Below are 21,660 nucleotides of genomic sequence, written 5' to 3'. Positions count from 1 at the left end.
GCAATGTGGAGATTTTAGTGGTATCTCGTGGTGAGGTTCACTCTACCCCTCCTTTTCAAAGCACTATGGCAAGTGACACAGGAAAAACATGTTGTCACATTTTTGCTTCTTTATCGGAGGTTAAGCATTTTTTATCCCTTTAGGGATACTGCAGAAACAACATGGCAAATTCCATGCAAGGAGACTCATGGTGTATGTAGACAGAAATAGCTCATTCTAAGGTAATAAAAACATAACGCTTCATTGTGTAAAGTCTACATACACCTTTGAAGACATAGTTATGTATATCATATTGCATTTCTGTTTATATATTCTTCAAAAAATTACATATTGGACCTTTAAGGTAACGCATGCTGTACTATGTAATGTGCAGAGATCAACATAACCCAACAGCAAGTATTGTTGCCTCTTCTATGATGTGCTTGTGATGTCCATCTGAATAAAAGCATGTGCAAAAATAAATATAAACACAAAAATGGAATGAGAAAAAAGAAACAACAAATTTCGAACTTACCACTTTGATGGGAATATACTGTATGCTCTTTAATCACGACATACACAAATAAACATCCAAATCAAATGCAGTGCAAAATGATAGAAAAACAACAAAACAAGATACACGTTCACATCAGAAAACATTCCAAGATAAATCAATACATTGCAGAAATGTTTTGCAAAGTTTACTGCTGGGCATCATCGTTGTTTGCGACTCCACATACAAACCCCAAATGATGCTTTCAAGAGAGTTTCAACACGCAAAACTAAAATAAAACCTCCTTTAGCTCCATTCTTTAACTGTAGTTTGACACATTTTCGGCCTTTAAATTCATGGCCACATTCAGTAACTCATTCACGGGTGTGGGATGTTATTGAATACATTGAACCCGATGCAGTTCTTAACACTAAACATAAGACAATCAAAGCATCTGCAGATCAAATTTCTGTGTGAATTAAAATGTCACAGCTTAAACTCATATATAACAATAAATACTGTATGTGCTGCATTGGAAAACTCCCAAGGTTACATTCACAGAAAACTTCATTAAAAGAGTTGTACTTTTGGTGAAGATGAGTATAACATCATTGCCTGTTGTGTGATGCCCGTTTCATTTTACCTAAAGTGCCCATGTCCCTGAAATCATTTAAAAAAACGCATTCACTCTTTTCAGGGTGTAAGAGCATTTTGATGTTCCTTTAAAAAGTAAAACATGTAAACCATGAACGATGAAACGCAGAGAACATCTGAAGAATACAAGGCAGAGGAACGGAGCTCTCAGTTCAACCCCATTGAAGCAAACACAGAAGAGCAATATTCAGCTCATAGAGAGGCATAGAAAATCTCATTCTAGCAGTCATATCTAAAACATCCTCTATTTGACTCCTTAGATGTCTTCGGCATTTGACAAAATTCAAGGTCAGTCTCAGATTGTATAAGGCAATAAATACACAGCTCTACTAAATTTCTGGATCTTAGAAGCACAAGAAACAGCATTTCTGACCAGTTTAACATAAATGCCTACTTTATATTTTGTTAAAGACATGTCAAGCTCAAACCTTTAGATTCATTGGGAACTGCACTAAAACTTTAACAAACTATGAATACCAGAAAGATTGGCAAGTGCAGTACCACTAAACTTTGACATTCATCACATTCTGTCTTATCTTCCGATTCCACGGACGCTTTTGCCTTGAACGTTCAGTGCGATTTCCCAGAAAGTACAGATCTATCATTCCAAATAAAACGCTTTTAAAACGAATACATTATATGTCATTTTAACCCAATTTTTTCCCATAAACTGAAACACACATCACAAACAGCTCTCAGCACACACACAGACACACACTTAAGGCCAAAGTTGGAACGTGACCTAATCGCGTAAAAAACAAGTGATTTTTCTAACAGCGCTATAGGGTAAATACAGATGTTCAAGAACACTTTAATAACACAAATAACATTATTTCATATATTTAAATACAACAAGTAAAACCAAAGAAACACCACTCCCTGATGCTCCCTGACATTGACAAATACATCGTGTTTCTTTTGGATCTGAGCGTTTGGTTGTACACACAGTTCAATGTTTTTTTTTCTCCGTGTCAAGATATGCACAAACAGTGTTCTCCTACTTGCAAGTCAAAAAAGCAGAAGGTATAGCAAAAAAGTCAAGAAACAACCTTATGCGTCTCTTAAACGCTGAACAAAAGCAAAAAAAGAGGCGAGAAAATCAGCTGTTAGAGTTTATCGTAACACACTGCAAAGCAGTATGCATGTTTAAAAAGCACAAAAACAGCTCTATTACAATAAATACCCATAATGCAGTGTGCATGGCAGTAGCAAATCACTGGATTGAAGCAGTGCTTAAAAAAAAGGGGGCGTGCTGATTGGTCGCTTTATGAAAGCTATAAATCTATCACGTGACGTTCGGAATAAAAAGAGACAAACAAAGGATTTCCGACGGAAAGCAAGTGGACAGTCAGTATCTAAACTACTAAGAAACTCAACAGAACCCTGTTTCAGAGGCTCTACTTTAATACTTCAGGCCAACGAGCAGGTAAACAGAACTTGCGGTTCCAGTGAGGGCTTTTATAAAGTACATACTTGAAGAATCCTCAAATCCACCAATCTCTTGTCATGTACTGATTTTGTTATGTTAGGAGTAACTGAATAAAATGCAAGCAGAGTTTATGACTTCAAACATCTCACGCCAGACCTCTAGGGGGCAGTATTGCGCTGCACAGGGCCACTATCGCTCTAACATTTAATTTAAAAAGAAGTATAGAGCATGTAATACAATGTGCAGTATGACTTAATGTATTGTGTAAGGTAGTGCAAAGTATTTAGTATGTAGCGGTTACCATTATCACTATGTATAATGCACTATGTAGTATATGTGCAGTGTAGAATGCAGAAAATAGAACGCACTCTTCATATAGCAGGTAGTGTGCGAAGTGTAGTCTGCCACCTATTTGGCAGGGAAAGGCAGGGGAATGAGAGCCAATTTAACCCTCACTTGGGGTGTGATTCTGTTTAAATACAGGTCGAAAAAATATGATTATTAAAACAGTACTGTTTGTTACCTTAACAGCCACAAAGTCAGTCTATTCACTATGCTTATTAAGAAGTGGGTCATTAGTGTACATAATCTGTAGTATTGTATCCGAAGTCTCATCCCTACGGAATTTGCACCGCTAGCTACAGAGTATACAGTGCTGTCCTGGTAACTACGGGATTTTCAGTGTTAAACTTGAAGCAACATGATTTATGACGTTGCCACGGGAAAACATTGAGAGTATCAGTGCGCGTAAGGCTAAGTGTGCGAGCTAGGCGCAATAAAAGCACAACACACTCTGGGAAGAAACGTTCAACAGGCCACTAGAGGGCGCAGTCTTTAATACCCACTGGTTTGAAATTTCTTGTCCATTTGTTGTCCCTCACTGGTTGGTAGCAGCAGTTAAGGGAACAAGTGGGCAGAGCTAATCAAACGTCTCCCACCTCCTCCTCAAGTCCTCCACCTTCTTTTTGGGGGGTGCGGCCATTACAGTTGGTGTGGTTGCCATGGTGAGAAGGTCACTGAATGGGTCATGTGGGGCGTCGCTGGAGACTTGCGCAGGCTGGGCGAGAGTGGGAGGAGCAGGTGAGTCTAAAAGACTTGAAAGGGAGCCACTACTACTAGAGGATGGAGGGACACGTCCAATAGGCCACGCCCCCCCTGAAGGGGCCACACCCGCAGCAGGGGGCTGGCCGAACACTGAGAAGGGGCGGGGAGGAGTGGGGAAATAAGTGGCACCAGGCGTGTAGGCTGGGACGAAAGGGTTGCCTGGGACAACAGGACTGTAGTGCCTTTGAGGAGGATATTGGGGCTGTAGGGTGAAGGGGTTGAGTGATGCTGGAGCAGGGAAGGGGGGAAGGTTGGGCGGATGGGGTCGAGGAGGTAAAGGAGGTTTAGAGGTGGGAGGGGCCGTCTCACTCTCTGTTGCTCCACAAAGAGGGTCCAATAGGCTGAGCAAGTCAAGTCCCTGCCCCTCGTTTGGCTCGCCTGGCTTCAACAAGTCTGCCTCCACTTGTGTTTGCGAGTGGGGGGACATATTTAAGGCTTGCCGAAACTCCTGCCCTCCAGCGGTGACGCCTCCGTCTTTCTCACTGGCCTGTTTACCCCCGCGCAGCAGGGTCACAGCCGGCGCCAGCACTGCTCCCGGTTCTGGCGTTTTTCGACCTTGAGGGCGAGGAATGGTGATACGTGGCCCATCCGCCTTGTCTGTGGTGGAATTACAGCTCTCTCTGCTGGGTGGACATGGCTCAGTGGTCTCCAGGGGTGGTACAGATAAAGGTCTCTCCCAGGCTGGAGACTCTCGGCCAAGTAACACAGAGGGTTCCCCCTTTTGGCTCCAGAGTTTGTTGTACGGATTGGCGGTTTTAAGACCAGGGAGAGTCCTTGTGCGCTCCTCAGAACTAAGATCCATCCGCTAGAGAATATACAACCAGAAAAATTTGTAAACTACTTGTAAAGACGGCTCTTCAGACTATTACTGACTCCTTAGACAAAATGTTAAATGTACTCTAATTTTAAGCTGCTTATTATAAAAGCATCTGCTAAATACACACGGTAAGCACATGCACACCTTTACCTGTGACAGTGTTGTCCTACCTGGTAGTTGAAGTTGGCATGTTGTGGGTCTGCTCGGACCTCCTCCAAACTCCGTGCTGAACTGAGAGTGGCGTGCATGCTCGGTTTTGTGTTATTTGTGGCATCTGTACACTTTGGCACTCCCTGCTGGATACGGAAGGCATCCTCCAACACGCTGAGGTCAGAGAACTTGTCTAGAACGGGGCTGGATGGAGCCGTGTTACCCTGGAAGCGCTCTCCGACCTCTTCTCCTTCTTCCACAAGCTCCGCCTCTTTTAGAGACCTGTACGGCTGTGGCCTGCGACATGCACACATATACGCAAAACACACGCACATGACATCCACGCCACAAGTATACAAACACACGACACATGCACAAACAAGTACAGACACAAGGTATCATTTTCATGTTAGATGAGGGGCTGTTGAAATTGGAAGCTATTATCAACATAATGATGAAAAGAACTTTACGTTTTTAGCGTTTTTAAGCTATAGCAGGTCTTGAGCCAAGACAACGGGTTTTAGAATTGAATCTAGCCATGCAAATTTCAGCCAGTGATGATGAATAAAATCAGGCGGGTTGCAACAGCACAACTAAACATCAAGACGTACTTGGACGTGCTTGTATTTGGACATTTGAAAGATGCAATTCTTAACTTTTGGCTCTATATCGCCATCTGTTTTTTAAACATAAAACTGCAGGTTAATTGATGTATTTTTCCGTTTATGCGAGTTGAAGTCAAATTCTTGGCCACCATTGACTACTACAGTAGAAAAAAATTGCTTTGTACATTTCTTTGTTCTGTTAAGAAGATCATATGAAGAATGTAGGAAAGAAGACACCTCTGGAGCACTTTAGACTACCATTGTAGCCGTTCCAACTATGTTAGTCAAAGATGGCCCAGAAAGGTTTGGTTACAAGCATTCTTCAAAATATATTACAAATAACAGAACAAAGAAATCTATGCAGATTTGAAACAACTCGAAGGTGAGTAAATGATTACAGAATTTTTTGGGGGGGAAGTTGAACGGATACATCAATCGATTGAAGTGCCATATAATAAAAAAATACACTTTGGCTTTTTATATATACAATATGTGCAATGACATTCACACATTTTCAAGAATGGCTTAAGGTGATCTGTCATTATTTACAGATTGTTCCAAACCTGTTTAAATGTCATTTTCTGCTAAACACATAGGAAGATATTTGTAGGTATGTCAGTAACAGAGCAAATCTCGCCCCCCATTTGCTGCCATAGTAGGGAACATAAATACTATGGGAGTCAATGGTCGGTTCTGGACATTCTTCCAAATATCTTCATTTATGTTTTAGCAGGACAAAAAAAATTACACAGGTCAGGAACAATCTAAGGGCGACTAAATAATGACAGAAATTTAATTTTTGGGTGAACTATCCCAAAATCCAAGTGTCCAAATCCATTTTGGGTCCAGTGTACATAAAACACTCATGAAATATTCTCTTTTAAATGAATAGACACCAAGTTAGAAAACCAGTGAAACAGAGACCATTCAAAGGGGGCAGACAGCATGAACTGTTCAGGAAAAGGCGCAATGGAGTCATCTTGAGACAGCTCATCACCCGAAGAGTCCTCGCACAGAAACACTGTATATTGACGGGTTGGACGCACGTAACTACAGCATCAATGCACACGCATACAGGTACAGACGGGTACACAGCAGCGGCGAAAATAGAACACACAGAATATAAAAAAACATACACCAGGACACACACAAACACACACAACAGAGAGACCACATCCCAGGGAGAGAAAGAGAGAGCGAAGGAGAAAAAAGGTGAGACGTGCAAAACACCAGAGATCACAATGATTGCAAATTCTTACTTATCTATTTGATTCATATAAATCAATACTGTGTGACTGTTTTACACGTGGGTGCGTCTTAAATGCATCTATGCATTAATTGAATCACATGACTCGAATTTCAATGGCAGGTGTAAAGGGTGCACATGTGTGAGGGGGGTTTTAAATCTTACTGTTCAGGTGTTCCCTCAATTCCAATGTTACTGCGTGGCCTCTTTGGCACCAGAGGTCGAGGGGGTCTGGTCTTAAAACACACACAAACACATGTTGTAAACAACGTTAAAATACATTACGTTTAGTGTTAAGAGATTTGGGTTTGTTAAATCCTTCCAGAGGTAAACTGTTCCTCTAACAGAGGTCAGAGGTTAAGATCCTGTCACATGTAAACAGAAGTCAAGAGCACAAACATGTAAGCACATGTTATTCATTTGAGTTAGACTAAACAAATCAGTCACTTTAAGCCCAAAAGAGATTAAAACCAGTAGAAAAGGTGAATGCACACGGCAGAAATTAAGGTGAGTGAGCGATTATCTGTAGAGTAAGATATAAAGTTAAATCACGTAGGCATGTGAATCCACACACAAACACACACATATACGTTAACATATTGTACACACACACACACACACTGATGTGCAGCAGCCAGGGTGAATGTCAGAGGTCAGGGACGAGAGTGATGTACTCACTGGACGTATGCTGCGCTGAAGTTTGGAGGGGTGAGGGGGAGGGGGGCGTTGTGGCCGAGGGGGCTGTGGGGAGGGTTCTCGCTCGGGGTTCTCATGGGGAGGGTTCTACACACATCCACAGACACACACACACTTTGACTGGTGAAAAAATGGTTTGATGGGACACCAAAGTTTCTCTGCCACACAGAATTTAATGAATGTGGTGGAAATGACGATCGTCAGAGCGGTTTTAAACTGGCACGCCCACCTGTCCGAAGTGAACCGTGATTGGACGTCTCTGGTCCCAGGTGAGAGAGTCCTTGCTTTGTGTAGAGGGTAGGTGGGTGGAGCCAGGCTCATCTGAAAAGCCGTTCTCTGTTAGTTCCTGTAAGTTAAGAAATGAGTGTGAATGAGATAACAAGCATATCCATGGAAACGAAAACATTGATAGTCGCATTCATGTTGATGTGAATGTAAAATACCTTTTGTTTAAGTCGACTCTTGACTTCTTTGATGCCCATCTTGGCATGATCTTTGGCCTATAGTTAACACACAAGAAAACAATTTACATGACACCTTCAAACAAAATTGGATTTATTGTCTTAAACTTTAATAAGTAAATGTTTATGCATGACTAGACATACAAATTTGTAAACTGTCTTCATTGCAGGGTTTGCCTTTGTCTTCACCGTGTTTAATATAGCCCCACTTCCCTTCTGTAAAAAAGGAATACAGAAAGAAAAAAGTGATATACAATATTAAATATATGCAAAACAAGATAGATACCATCTCACTTAAAGAAATCCCAGTTATTTCTATCAGCTACACAGAACTAGCAAACAGTATGTATGTAGTGCCAACGCAAGTGTTAAATGTCATTTTGTTTCCAGTCATTGTAACACTGGGTCCAAGCTGCACATGACATCATCACACAACAGATAAATGATACTAAAACATTTCACCTTTACTGTAAACAGCCACTGGTAATAAGTCTTATCACTTCCTGTAACAGACATAATAAACCGATTAGCAAGACAAAATAAAGAGGATGTAAAAGCAGAAGCAGATGAATCATTTTACAGAAAACATAGACTAACTCATTCATTTAATTTCTACCTGCATATTCTCCCATATTGATTTCCTCCTCAAACTGATCACTGAACCCTTCACCAGAATTCAACAGCTCCAGACGCCCGTCTATAAACTGAAAAGCCAGATTGTTTTCATGTCATTCCAGATTCTATGGGTATTTTCGTCTTAGAGTTTTTTTAAATTGTAATAAACAACTAAAATATTTATGATTCATTTTAATAATATTTAAACAAATTCTAGTGTGACAATACTTTTTTTAAGCAATATTATGTTAAGTGTGGATGTGTGTGTATTATACCTGTTTAAAGAACTGTAGCTGAATAGCATTTTGCAGAAACTGTCTCATTGTGCTTGACCGGTGTGTGATGAACGCTTCCTCGCTGAAGGTGATCGGCTCCTCCTGAACATGCAGACAACACAAGTTTGCAAACATACAGTTACACAATTACACAGAAACACACAAAACACCAACATTAAACTGTCCACTAGGGGGCACCGTCACACAGCTCCCCTTTAAATTACTTCTAACATTAACAATCATCAAAACATTCGAAACGATAAGCATATAGGCACGTTAAACACGCTCTTACGGGTTCTATGTGCAGTGCATTCCTATAACTGCCGAACAGAGCCGCCTGTGCTTTCAGAAAGGCTCTGGCCACCCCATCACCTGTCGTTGAGGAGACCTTCCTTAGACGGTTCTTTAAAGATGAAATCTAAAACACACACACCAATTAGTCGTCTGCATCAATTACAGTGTATATACATTTTCATTTCATTTTGATATAAAAAAGTAATCGATTTTTCAAGAATTACAAACTACAGACGTGCGTGTGCTCACCACATCATTAGGAAGGCTTTGCAGGTCATCGAACGGCGTTTCAAGAGTGTTTGTGTCTACGTTGAGAAGTACCGCATCATCTATAGCCATACCTCGCACCTTCTGTTACAATAAGACACAAAAAACGTGTTTGTCTAAATACGAAAACTCAATAAAACACAAAATCTGTGCCATAGACAAATGATGCTTAAAGAAATCTATTGGTGGGTTTTTATATAATCTTTGAATATTATTTATTTATTTTTTATATTGAACATATGCATTTTAATTAATGAAATTAAATAAATTGTAGATAATTTGACTATTTATATAGTTAATTGACTATTATATAGTTGAACAATGAAAATGAACATTGTCACCTCCATGAGGCTGGAATGAACTCCGATGAGGTACGGCATTGGGGCGCTAACAAACAAAGACACACAAAATGGCATTACAACTTACGTCTAGGTTTATCAAGGACAGTGTGAATATGTGTTTGTTCGTACCAGCAGTAATCTATTAAATGCTGTGGCAGCACTGGAATGTAAACATGCTGCCAAAACATGGGATACAACATGGCCGCCGCTCCATGAACACATGCGGTTAACTGAAAAAGAGAGAGAGAGAGAGAGAGAGAGAGAGAGAGAGTTTTACTATTAATACACAGAAAATGAACAAAGAATTGCAACAATGATACGAATGAAGATGTTTCTCACAGTGCTCAGCTTGCTACAGCTAATGAGGATTCGTCTCTCGTACATCATGCTAGCGTACAAATGCAGCATGTTATTCACGTCCACGGCTACGAAATACTCGGTCAGATTTCTCTGCGAATAGAGCAACACAAACGACAGCAGTTAACAAGATTCACATGAGCATCTGTGAGTTATATGGCAACACAAAATGGTTTCCTTGTCAGCTGCTTCAAATGTTTTAATGAAATTAAGTTATTTATAATTCATTCATTATAGATAATGCATTCTATTTAATAAGTAAGGGATAATGTACCGGCAACCGTTGGGTCCTGATAACACTGTCAAGGCTTTTTTCGCGATAACAGCCACTGCTTGTACATTATCCCCCTTATTACACACCTACTTTCCAAATGAGAAAAAACTGGACATGAAATGTGAATTTGAAATATTCTATTAGCAAATTTTTAACGAATGCCGACCTTCCGCGAGGAAAATCCATTTACGTTCGTTTTAAGGTAAGAAACGATGTTCAAATGTCACGAATAGGCAATTTGGTTTATTCGTTTATAAATATAATGCTATACTTTTATTTATTTCAATTGTCGAGAAAGCTGTCAAAACGATTTGCTGCATCCAGGTTACTGTGTGTTATTGGTTTTGAAAGGTTGTTATCTGCGAATAACGAACCTGCAAATGTCGCGACTGGCCAATCAGCATCAAGCATTCCAACGAGCGGTGTAATAAATTGAAATAACAGACCTTTGTGTAATCAGTTTTTAATAAAATGAAGCCGTTACAATGTTACAGAATAAACACGTTTAAAGCCTCAAAAATAACAACAACAATAAACTTCTTTTAAAATCTTATTATATTTAAGAGAATAGTCCACATGACAACTATAATGATGAAATGTTACAACAATATCGATGGGATTTCAGAGCGATTTTTAACATTAACAAAATCAATTCAAATTGAAGGGGCTTGCGAATTGAGATGTAAAGTTCCAGAGCTAGAAACAACAAATTATCCTATTTAATCCTTACATATCCAAAAACAGCTGTTGACACATACGTTCTATGATTTTAAAATTGGTGAATTGTCATGCATTTTGTGATGTTTTATATTTCAAAACATGCGTAAAGGATCAAACTTACATTTTCAGGTATACTGGGTAACTCTCTCGGATCAGGCACTGTGAAATACAAATGCTAGAGAGACAGAGAAATATGTTTAGCTTTACACATGACACATCAAATGCAATATAAGCATTTGATTAGAATTTGATTGTATTATATTACCACACTCAAATGTACAGGCACTCCAGGATCAGGGACGGTTAACCGATGCAGAGACTCTAACAACTCTTTCCATTGACTGTCCTATGTTTGTAAAACACACAAAAACTACATTAAACCGACATATTCACATGATATCATTAATAAGGATATGTGTGTATTTAACTGACCTGTCCTTTGGTTGTGTAGTCCGCCAGTATATTTAGAAGTTTATAAAACACTTCAAACCAGGGCAGATAGCTGAAAAAGATCCCGTACAGTTAGAAAAGCCAAATGGCAAAAACATCACCCTATGAACTTCAGTGTTAAGCGGCAGCCTTTTAACCTACCGTCTCTCAGAGCGAATAAAAGCTATCAAGACACAGCGGTTTGTACCTGAGGATACAGTGGCAACTGTGTGCTCCAGATGAGAGCCTGCAGAAGCCAAAGCGTTGTTTGCTCTCGATATCTGTCAGAACGAATGTGAAGTTCTGCCCCACCTGGCTAACTGTCATACTGCAAAGATATATACACAACGTCGGGTTCAAGAGCAGATCGTTAAAACAAAGCTTATGGACTAGACGTACAAAGATGCTAGATCTAATACAAGTGAAGTTGGTGTGAATAAAGGGCTGCTCAAAATAAGATCTATTCCAGACTTCTCAAATTTTAATGCAACAAATTTAAGGCAATATTATATGTGTCCTTAATAGAGGACGCAGTCCCAGAATGCACTGGGACATCTACAAAATCTACCATATACAATGATATATATTTAATGTTTATTTCAAATATAGATTGTTTAGCTCTCAGTATCTTGCTAATGTTGGACTTGAGTAGAATTACATTTTCACTGGAATTACAATTTCATTCCAGATCGGATGTTGTCTTAAAAAGATTCAGTACTAGACAGTGAGACAACTCGCTAGGTTTAATTCCAATGTGTGTATGTTACCTTTCCGCATTGAAGGGGAAACAAAACTTTGGGATAGTCTTCAGCGTTTCCTGAAAACAAGAAAGCAAGAGAGAGAACTTATAGACCTCTTTGCAAGACTGGCCCAGAAGCACTTCCAGATTCATTTTTATTCTTTTACTACTATTATTATTTGAATCATTTTAATCTCACATATATAATAAAATGTTAAAGATATTGATTTGGTTATAAAGGTTCTGTTGATTGAAACAGGACGTACTTGTGGACCAGTTCGCGTTGTTTACGTTTTCCGAAGAGGTCTATATACAAAATGATACAGATTTGCTATGCAAGCATAAACTAGATCAAAATAAAAATTGAGTGGGAAGCTTGGGACATTTGGATCTCAGTATTTGAAATGCTTAAAAAAGTGGTTTGTGTTAAAGTAATAGTTCACCCAAAAATAAAAATTCTGTCATCATTTAGTCTTGTCGTTTCAAACCTGTGCGACTTTCTTTCTCCCGCAGAACACAAAAGAAGATATTTTGAAGAAAGTTGGTAACCGAACTGCACTGGCCCCCATTAGCTTCTATTGTGTGGAGACAAAACCAATGGAAGTAAATTGGGGCCAGTTAACAACATTCTTCAAAACATCTTTTGTGTTCTGCTGAAAAAAGAAACACATACAGGTTTGAAATGACAAGTGGGTGAGTAAATGAAGACCGAATTATTATCACTTTAAGACTAGGGTTAGAATATGTTGTTGTTTTAACATAAGATGACAGTAAACATCCTCCTGACGTGATAACATATGGGATGTGTGCGTGTCATTTGTTGTATCTAAACCCTTGTGTCCAGTTTCACTTGTGAGCCCCTGTATGGACCCCCAGGGAGAGCACATGTGTGGGTAAGTGTGTGTGTTTGCCTCCCCTCATCTGCGTCAGGAGTTAGAGATTAACTCTGGAACAATAGCTCGAATGAGGACAGAGACAACCCAGATTACACAGTTCAACCACTGGGTACCGACACCAAGATGGCCCCCTGAGACCCCTAGACCCTACAATCATGGCACCAGGGGAGTGATGCTGCACCTGTGTGTGGTGTTCAAAAAATGTGTGAAATTGTAAAGAACAGGTGGGAGCAGCTAACAGGCACATGGACCCTCAAACAGGCTAAATGACATCTGCCCTTTAAACAAATTAAGGTAGTGTCCTGTATATAAATGTAAGCTTCAGGGTCAGATCGGTTAAACAATACAGAGGGTGTTTGCTGGTACCATCACACACGCATGCTCAGTTTCTCTAGTGGTTTAAAGTCCATCTGTTGTAACAGGTGCTCACTGCATTATCACAGAGGTGAACAACAATTACAGCATCCCCACCCCAACATCCCCAGAGAGAAAGAGAGAGAGAGAGAGAGACAGAGAGAGAGAGAGTGAGAGAGAGAAAGAGAGAGAGAGCAAACCTGGTCGGTGTATGTGTCAGGGAAACTTCTTCGCACCTCTGGTCCTGAAAACAGTAACCCGTGAATCATGTTATTTTGATGATGTTATTTAAAAAAATATATATATATTGCACAAATTGTGGGTAACTCCATTTTGCTGACAGCCATGTTAGGATCACATGACCTGATGCTAAAGACCGTTTCATCGGATGCACGCGCCTGACCCCCACTTAACTCCCGGTTTGTGTTTGGCTGGTTTCTAATAATAACTATTTATATATTTTTTTTATATCAATTTATATTTTACTGTATAATAATTGTATTAAATAAACATTTGTTGAATTTTGTTGTATGTTCACTTTAGGAAAAGATTATTTGTTGAATGGGTCCTGTAGTTTGATTCTATCCCAATTGTGTGCAGGGATTCTAAATAATCGATTTCACATCATATATCATTTTCGTTCTTGATGGCTGTCAAAAATAAAAGCTGGAGGTTCAGATAACTGATAACAGTTATACAGATAACGGATCTTAAAGGGTTTCGGGGGATATGTGACAGCGTGGGTGTATGCACATGTTGTGGGAGGTTTGTCTCAGGAGATCAAACCCAAGATGCTCTTGCCGCCCTCATCAAACCTCACAATCACTAAGCAACAGTCGCCTAGCGCCTGGTCTCAACAGGATACTTACCTAAAGCGAGTATACCACTACCTTACATGATTTAGGCAAGATCTACAAGCATTTATCTGACTCGAACTCCAATATGCCTTTAGTTTTAGATGCATTAGCGACAATACAAACGACTTGCGTTCATCTGTTCACAAGAAAGTTTCATGGTCCACCACTTCTACCAATGTTTTCTGTTTGACATAAACAGCTAAAGAGCACAAGTATGAACTTGTGAATGGACCACACGCATAACAGTAGGAACAGTTCCTACTGTTCACAACATAACTTTTATGTCACTTTTACATATATCATGTGGCATCTAAAAGAAAACATCTTCTACCCTGCTTGCTTCCTACACGTTAAAAAAGGAAATAGATGCCAGCGATTATTAGATGTTTGGCTTACGTCATCCAGTGCGAGTGGATCACTGGTTTCTGAGGAAATGTGTGTGGGTGCGCGTAAGTGTTATTAAAACCATATTACAGAAGTGACATATGACATCTATTGTTGTTACTGTTGAACTCACCAGAGCCAGCCGTCCCAGAATGCCCCACCTCCATGTACACCTCAAAGGCAGACCCAGGGCTCTCCCTGAAATATAAACAGCATAGGGTTTTGTCGGGGGGTTAAAGGTAAAATCTGACACTTTAGAGAATGTTAAAGGTGAACTGTGAATTTTTGCATCACCATGGAAAAGTGCAAAAAAGAAGGGGTTTTTAAACAAGATTGCCCTGTATGCCTATGGTTTCCCACCCCGGAAAACAAAAAGAGGAACAGGCAACAAGGGATCTTAAAGGAGTACTTCAACCAAAATGTGAGATTTTAGAAAATTCTGTCATCATTTATGCTTCGAGTTGTTCCAAATCTCTATAAATGTCTTTATTCTGATGAACAACATAGAGAAAGATCTTTGGAAGCATGCTTGTAACCAAACAGATCTTGACCCCGTTGACTTCCATAAAAGTAAAAAATACTTGAACCCTCTTGAACACAAAAGAAGACATTTTGAAGAATGTAGGACAGCAAACAGTTCTGAGGCACTTTAGACTAACATTTTATTTCTTCCAACCGTTGAAGTCAATGGGGGACAAAATCTATCTGGCTATAAGCATTCTTCCAAATATCTTTCTCTGTGTTCATCAGAACAAAGAAATGTATACAGATTTGGAGGAGTAAATTATATGAATTTCAATTGTTTAAAAATGTTTTAATACAAAGTAGTGCAATATGGATAATAAAATGGCACGTGTAAATTTCAAAACAGTAATACTCTTAACACGCTAAACCGGTCTAAGGTGGAAGGGGTTGAGGTTGTTTCTTCTTATCACTTTATCTCAACACAAAGACTTTCAGTACAAAGAAACTATACAATTATTAGTGGCAATTCACTTTACAATTAATAATCATGCAAAAAGATACTACATAATAAATAAACATAACTTTAACTAGTAAGATTGACAGATCATGTCATTCAAAACCACGAAACAAGTAATAAATCTACTTCTCCATTTTATCCAGTAGAAACCTGTCAAAGAGATATGTGTGGTGACAGGTATCAACATGGTGGAATGAAGAAACATTTCTAACTGACAGTGTTTCTATCCTTGACACTGTTTCCTAAACATCTTCTTATCAAGGTTTGATTTTCAACCCTGAAAAACACTAACCACAGCAAGGCACAGGATGACCTCCATCATGTCTTATTTATTAAGTGCATTGAATTACTGGATACACTGTATGAGAGTGCAATACTTGTGTGTAGAGAGGCTATTTGCTTCTTTATCTTTTCCATAAAAAAAACGGATGGCATACTATCTCATGAAAAGATCACACGACATCACAACGTAAACACAAATGGATACCTTTAGGGCATGAAATCTACCCATCTGATCATTGTTTACGTTATGTTGTGTGTCCACACATAAGATCACACAGTATCGCGGAAAAATGCGCAACGCACCGGACAACATAATACATAGAAATGTGATGAAGTCCTGCACCACTTGTGCAGATCAATGTCAAAACAAACAAGCTATTGAACAGTTATCTGTCTCTGTCTGTCGCAACAAGTCCAAACAGGCCCTTCAGGGAGGTCAAAACTCTCATTTTTAACAGCATTGTACGCGACGCATGAGAGATGAGAGACGTGGACGCTTACTTGATGCGAGAGCCCATTTTCAGCTTGATTTAAATCCAATCCAGCCCTTGAAATATTGTGGCAACAGCCCGCTGTCTGAGTTATATTTCCCCGTCACATACTGCTCAGGAACGCCATGGTCTCCACGCGCAGATCACGGTACTACCCGCGAGTGGTCATGGGAGTTGGAGTTTCGTGGGCGTGTCTGCGGCTGTCAGTTCACGTAACAATGAACTACATTTCCCAGACTGAGAAACATCATAGAAGGGAGTGGAGAATGATGCTTGGCATTACGATAATGTATTTCAGCAACAACTGTAACAGCTGTAGGGCAGATGGTCAGTATTGATGTTTTATGTTGTGACTGCCGTGATTATTTCTGAGTCTGACACGAATGTGTGATTATTTTAATAAATATACATAGTAGCACGTTGTCTGTTGAGAATGTTGATAATAATCGGATTTTGGGGTTTCTTTCTCTAATGTTTTTCTTTCAAGTCACAAATATTGGACTTTAAGGCAGTTTGTCATTTCGTGTAAAGTTCAATTCAAGTTCAGTTAATGCACAACCCTGGTTACGTTGTATAACTTTTTGTTTATGATGGAAACAGTTATATAAAGAATCCAGTGAAAGGGGTGTAACAAAATCCGTATACATTAGTGACGTCATCTCGTTTGTAAATAATACAAATAACATGACATCCATGATGCACCAATGACTGTTGTTTTTACTGTAGCCTGTTTTTGATTGAAATATTAGTTTAAACTGTATCTGAACGGTCCTTAAATCATTATTCCCCCACATGTCATTTCAAACCTGTATGACTTTCTTATGCAAAACACAATATAAAGATTAAACAAAACGTTTAAAAAATGTTGGTGACCAAACAATTTTTAGCCTATCCCATTGACTTGCATTGTAAGGAGCCATTTTTCTAAATATTTTCTCCTTCTTTCTCAAGAAGAGTCAGAGAGTAAGAGGTTTTGAACCAAATGAACAGGATACATTTTTTGGGTTAATCTTATTAACATTAGCAAAAATGAGCAATAAATACAACATTTATACATTTTAATTAACTTTATTTAATACAAATACAGTTGTTCGTTGTTTATTTATTGTCTATTAATATGTTTACAAAATGTTAACCTCTACTATAATATGACTTAACAGGCTTATGTTAGAATAACTAATGCATCATTATAAAAAGAGCGGGAGCTGATGTTGATCTAACTCTCAAAACTACTTTAATTGGTTTAACAAAGCAATGTTTTGTTGATTCACTCAAACAAAACATTTAAGGGTTCTGGCTCGCCTGTATCATGAGGGAGTGTGCAGGGCAGGCCATAATAAAAGCAAATGATGTCGCTAAGCGCGCGGAGTCTAAGGAGCGTCTACAAGTCTCCACGCAAACTCGGAGCGCACGCAACATCTCATCCACTGCACCTGAACACCGAGACTGGCTCAGTCTTTTGCACTCGTGCCAAACCGCAGTTCCACCCATGGACACAACGCAACTACATCCTTTTATGCTTCATTAGATCCGGGATTTTGTTATTCCAAACTGGCTTTCTGATTGCAGTTTACTTAAACTTTGATTACTTTGGTTTATTAGGTGCTATAAACAGCATCTTGTTGGTACAGTAAGTTTGTAGGGTGCCTTTTATAGATGCTTTTAGAGTGATGCTGATGTACTGTAGTTAAGGTTACCTGCTTCTATATAAACAAAACAACAGATAGATAAGAGACATCTCACGTCTTTAGCAGAAAGGTTGGAATATACCTATTTATCCTATGCAGATCAGCACAAATTACTACCATCAACATGGAAGACAATGAACAGGTAAGAATTAATTTCACGCACATGTGCTGGATAAAAGAAAACTAAGTCATATTCATAAAGCTGTATAATATTTGATTTGGCAAGTTTGTTATTGACACTGGTTTGTTTTATGCATATATTTAAGTTGTATTACAAATCGCCAAGACTGTAATGGAAAAAAGTCAAATGCAGTTGGCTGTTAATTCTAAAGATTTGAGGTTATTGGTTGATTCAGTCATAAATGTTCATGTAACGCAATACTATAAAATTAATAGGCCTGCCGCCTATTATATTTAAAGACGCTATAATCCTAAAGTAACAACCGTGTTGAAGCTAAAAATAGGGAAATCGGTTTTATGTGGCATGTTTACTTTGCATTGCATTTAGGTGATTACATGTCCTTCGTTTCGTTTGTTATTTCACGCTTTAGTCCAATTGCATGCAAGTAAGTACTATGCGCATAGTTTAATTCATTACATTTATTCATTTTAATTGATCTAGTCTGAAGGTCGTATGTCACAAAACAATTAAATTATGTAGATACTGCTAAAGACCCTAACTTGTTTAAACATGAATAATGTAAACTTTGTAGAAATGTAAAATTAGCAACAGTTAATATCAATTTACGATGGCTTTTGAAAACTGTTAATAAACGTGTGTGATATTTGTTGTTTTTCAGAGCTGTGAGTCACTGGTGTGCGCCGGTTGTGGCAGACTGATCTCAGATCGGTTTTACCTGCTCGCGGCTGACAGGCAGTGGCACGAGCGCTGTTTGAAATGCAGCGCGTGTCAAGCTGATTTGGAGTCAGAGCTCACGTGCTTCAGTAAACATGGCGATATTTACTGTAAAGAGGACTACTACAGGTAAAATAAAAAGATCATTCAAAATAGGGTAACTTTTATAAGTCAACTAGTAGGCACGGAATTTTCTTTAAACTGTTTACTAGAATAAGCAATTGCCCATTGCAAAGTTATTGCTTAATAAAAACGTTAATTTACCCATGCATGGCCGTGACCTTGGTCAACAGAAAATGCAATTATTAATTAAAAAAAGTGACAAAACTGTTTTGCCCTCCTTGTCAGTGTGACTTAAAAAATGATGAGAATGAAAACATAATTTAACTCGTACAGTTTCCTGACATTTTAAATCTGTATCCTGTTTTTGAATGTCACATTTTTTACCCATTTGTATAATATCTCGTCTTCTTTTAAGCAGGACATTTTCTTTGCAAAGATGCGCACGGTGTCACCTGGGCATCCCAGCCAAAGAGATAGTGATGCGAGCCAGGGATCTGGTGTACCACCTGAGCTGCTTTTCCTGCGTCACCTGCGACAAAATGCTTCTCACTGGAGATCACTACGGAATGAGGGACACTTCAGTGTACTGTCAGATCCATTTCGAGAGTGTGCTACAGGAGGAGCAACACGCAAACTCCCAGACCTCCACACATGAAGGGGCTCCGGTGCAGAGAGGACGATCACGGAGGAGGAAAAATTTAGACGCAGCAGACCATGTTGTTTATAATTCAGGTAATGCATTTTGCATCATTTTAAGATAGTCTGAACACATTTTATGCATGGCTTCTTTCTGTAATATAAATTTATACATGTAATATGGCATCGGCAGGGTCCTTTAGTTAAAACAACAAAAAAATGTGAGTGTTTCGTAAATGTTTTATATGCTTTGTTTGCAGAAAATGTTCTTTGTTAATGATCTTTTATTTTAAGGCCTTAATTAAATCTATAAATTCTTTGAGAGTTTGTTTCACAATGAGATAACTCGTTTTTTATTATGTCATCGTGTTTTTATTGTGTTTTATTGTGTTGGTTAGCTGTATTTTATTTAAATTTACATTTTTTATCCAAAGCGACTTACTTTGCTTTAACCTATACATTTTACATAGGTATTTGCAATCCCCTGGGCTCAAACCAACAACCTTGCATTGTTATCGCAACGCTTTTACCACGGAGCTACAGGAAAGCTTTTTTTTTTTGAGTTATTATGGCTTAAATCAAAACAAACCAACTGCAGGTTGATTGATATATAAATTGGAATGCACAATAAAACATTATTTTTTCATTTTTTATTAAAACTGAGTTAGCCAATTTTACAAAATAAACCTTTCATTTTGACTCAAACAAAACATGTGTGTAAAGAAAGCAATAGTCAATAACCAAATCATTGTGTTCTATAATAGTTCTATATGGCTTAATGGCTCACAATTCATATATATTATATTTGAACCCTCTATGTAAATGAACAATATCTCCTAATATTGACTATAATGCACTGGTTCTTTAGCATTGAGTGTGCGTCATACCAATATTGATTCATTTTGTGTGCTCTAGATGTGAGCGATATGGGTGTGAACCTGTTGGAGAAAGTGAGACAGTTTAGCTGTCAGAAGTCCAAACGCATGAGAACGTCTTTCAAGCACCACCAGCTGCGAAGCATGCAGTCCTTCTTCAACCACAACCACAATCCAGACGCCAAAGACCTCAAAGAGCTCGCACAAAAAACCGGCCTCTCGAAACGCGTGCTCCAGGTCCACATGATGTTTCTGAATGTTCGATGTTATAATATGAAACATCTACCTAGTTTTACATCTGTTTACTCAATGGCGTCTTTATTTCATGCAGGTTTGGTTCCAGAATGCTCGTGCAAAATTCAGGAGGAATCACCTGTATCAGGAGAGCGTTGGTGCGGACAATATTTCTGACAATTCCACCACGTCACCATCTGTTCCTTCACCGGAGATGTCTCCCCCATCCTTGAATACATCCAGCCCATCCAGCACCTCTCCATCACATCACACATGCTTAGATCAAAACATACATGTGAACCACAACAGCATGAGCCCTTTACAATGCACAACCTCTAATTTCTTCTAATATATAATTGTGATATTCTAATCACTTTTAATATATAACATTCTTGAGTCGGCTGAAACAATATTTCCTGATGTTACACTATAGGTTTTGCAGATCAAAGTATTGATTCGAGATCTGTTTACAGAATTTTGGATTCTTTGTGGCAACAAAACGTTTTCTAAAGAACCACAGAACTTAGAAGGTATTGGATGGCATCAAGGCCTTTTTATATCAAATATGTTCAGAATGAGTACCAGAATATTGCATATGCACAGCATGTACCGTATACTGTTTAGAAAGAAAAAGTATGTGAAACTATATGTAATATGCAACGATAAATGAGTAGGATGATACATGATCTCACATGTTTCAGTAAATATGGTTATTTAGCATTTTTACTCCAATTTACTTAAGTGTCTTATTTTTGCTTTGTTAAAGTAGTTCACCTCAAAATCTGTCACCATTGGCTTTCCATAGTTGGAAAAAAATTACAATAGAAAGTGGGAACGAATCATGATGTGAACTACTAATGCATTGGATAGAATATTCCATGTAATATGGTGTACAGAACATTTTGGCAAATGTCATTCAACTACTCTGTGCATAGACAGACCACTTGCATTATGTGCAAAGTACAGTTACTGCAGTATAATCTACAGTAATGTAAAGGCTGTGCTACCGATTAAGCTATAACTCACTCATATCAGGTCACAAAAAGTGTAAATCACTCTCCTTAAAGGTTTAAAGCAGCAAACTTTGGACTCAAGATGCATTCATGCATAAGTACAC

The 21,660-nt window shown here is 38.7% G+C and overlaps 2 protein-coding genes across 5 annotated transcripts; one reads left to right on the top strand and one right to left on the bottom strand.

The window, feature by feature from the left end:
* Positions 1-523: 523 nt before the first annotated feature.
* On the bottom strand, positions 524-16,340 carry dennd1a (DENN/MADD domain containing 1A). Of its 4 annotated transcripts, XM_056730840.1 has the most exons (24): positions 16,202-16,340; positions 14,570-14,634; positions 13,396-13,439; positions 11,974-12,023; positions 11,415-11,534; positions 11,210-11,279; positions 11,043-11,123; positions 10,899-10,952; positions 9,766-9,876; positions 9,556-9,656; positions 9,427-9,472; positions 9,068-9,169; positions 8,817-8,942; positions 8,525-8,626; positions 8,251-8,338; positions 8,097-8,137; positions 7,779-7,850; positions 7,617-7,673; positions 7,403-7,519; positions 7,156-7,260; positions 6,643-6,713; positions 6,156-6,281; positions 4,647-4,923; positions 524-4,464 (listed from the first exon to the last, which is right to left on the bottom strand). In XM_056730840.1, the coding sequence occupies exons 1-24, from the start codon at positions 16,216-16,218 to the stop codon at positions 3,475-3,477; spliced, it is 3,033 nt and encodes a 1,010-aa protein (XP_056586818.1). In that variant the 5' UTR covers positions 16,219-16,340; the 3' UTR covers positions 524-3,474. The 4 variants fall into 4 exon arrangements, with proteins under 4 accessions (XP_056586818.1, XP_056586820.1, XP_056586819.1 ...); XM_056730842.1 differs by lacking the exon at positions 6,156-6,281 and having other exon boundaries at positions 16,202-16,334; XM_056730841.1 differs by lacking the exon at positions 7,156-7,260 and having other exon boundaries at positions 16,202-16,334.
* Positions 16,341-16,465: 125 nt separating this feature from the next.
* Positions 16,466-21,041, top strand: lhx2a (LIM homeobox 2a). The gene is made up of 5 exons (XM_056731653.1): positions 16,466-16,518; positions 18,680-18,864; positions 19,217-19,530; positions 20,350-20,546; positions 20,641-21,041. The coding sequence occupies exons 1-5, from the start codon at positions 16,516-16,518 to the stop codon at positions 20,890-20,892; spliced, it is 951 nt and encodes a 316-aa protein (XP_056587631.1). The 5' UTR covers positions 16,466-16,515; the 3' UTR covers positions 20,893-21,041.
* Positions 21,042-21,660: the final 619 nt, after the last annotated feature.

The sequence above is a fragment of the Triplophysa dalaica genome, chromosome 19 (assembly GCF_015846415.1).
Source record: "Triplophysa dalaica isolate WHDGS20190420 chromosome 19, ASM1584641v1, whole genome shotgun sequence".
Lineage (NCBI taxonomy): Eukaryota > Metazoa > Chordata > Actinopteri > Cypriniformes > Nemacheilidae > Triplophysa > Triplophysa dalaica.
The sequence above is the reverse complement of the archived record's forward strand: the minus strand, read 5'-3'. Positions and strand labels throughout refer to the sequence as shown.

Coding starts and splice junctions, on each gene's coding strand:
- dennd1a (XM_056730840.1), bottom strand. Junction 11,535..11,973: donor TTCCCCTTCAATGCGGAAAG/GTAACATACACA, acceptor ATATCTTTGCAG/TATGACAGTTAGCCAGGTGG. Junction 6,714..7,155: donor TTCAGCGCAGCATACGTCCA/GTGAGTACATCA, acceptor GTGTGTTTTAAG/ACCAGACCCCCTCGACCTCT.
- lhx2a (XM_056731653.1), top strand. Junction 18,865..19,216: donor TGTAAAGAGGACTACTACAG/GTAAAATAAAAA, acceptor TCTTTTAAGCAG/GACATTTTCTTTGCAAAGAT. Junction 20,547..20,640: donor TCTCGAAACGCGTGCTCCAG/GTCCACATGATG, acceptor TATTTCATGCAG/GTTTGGTTCCAGAATGCTCG.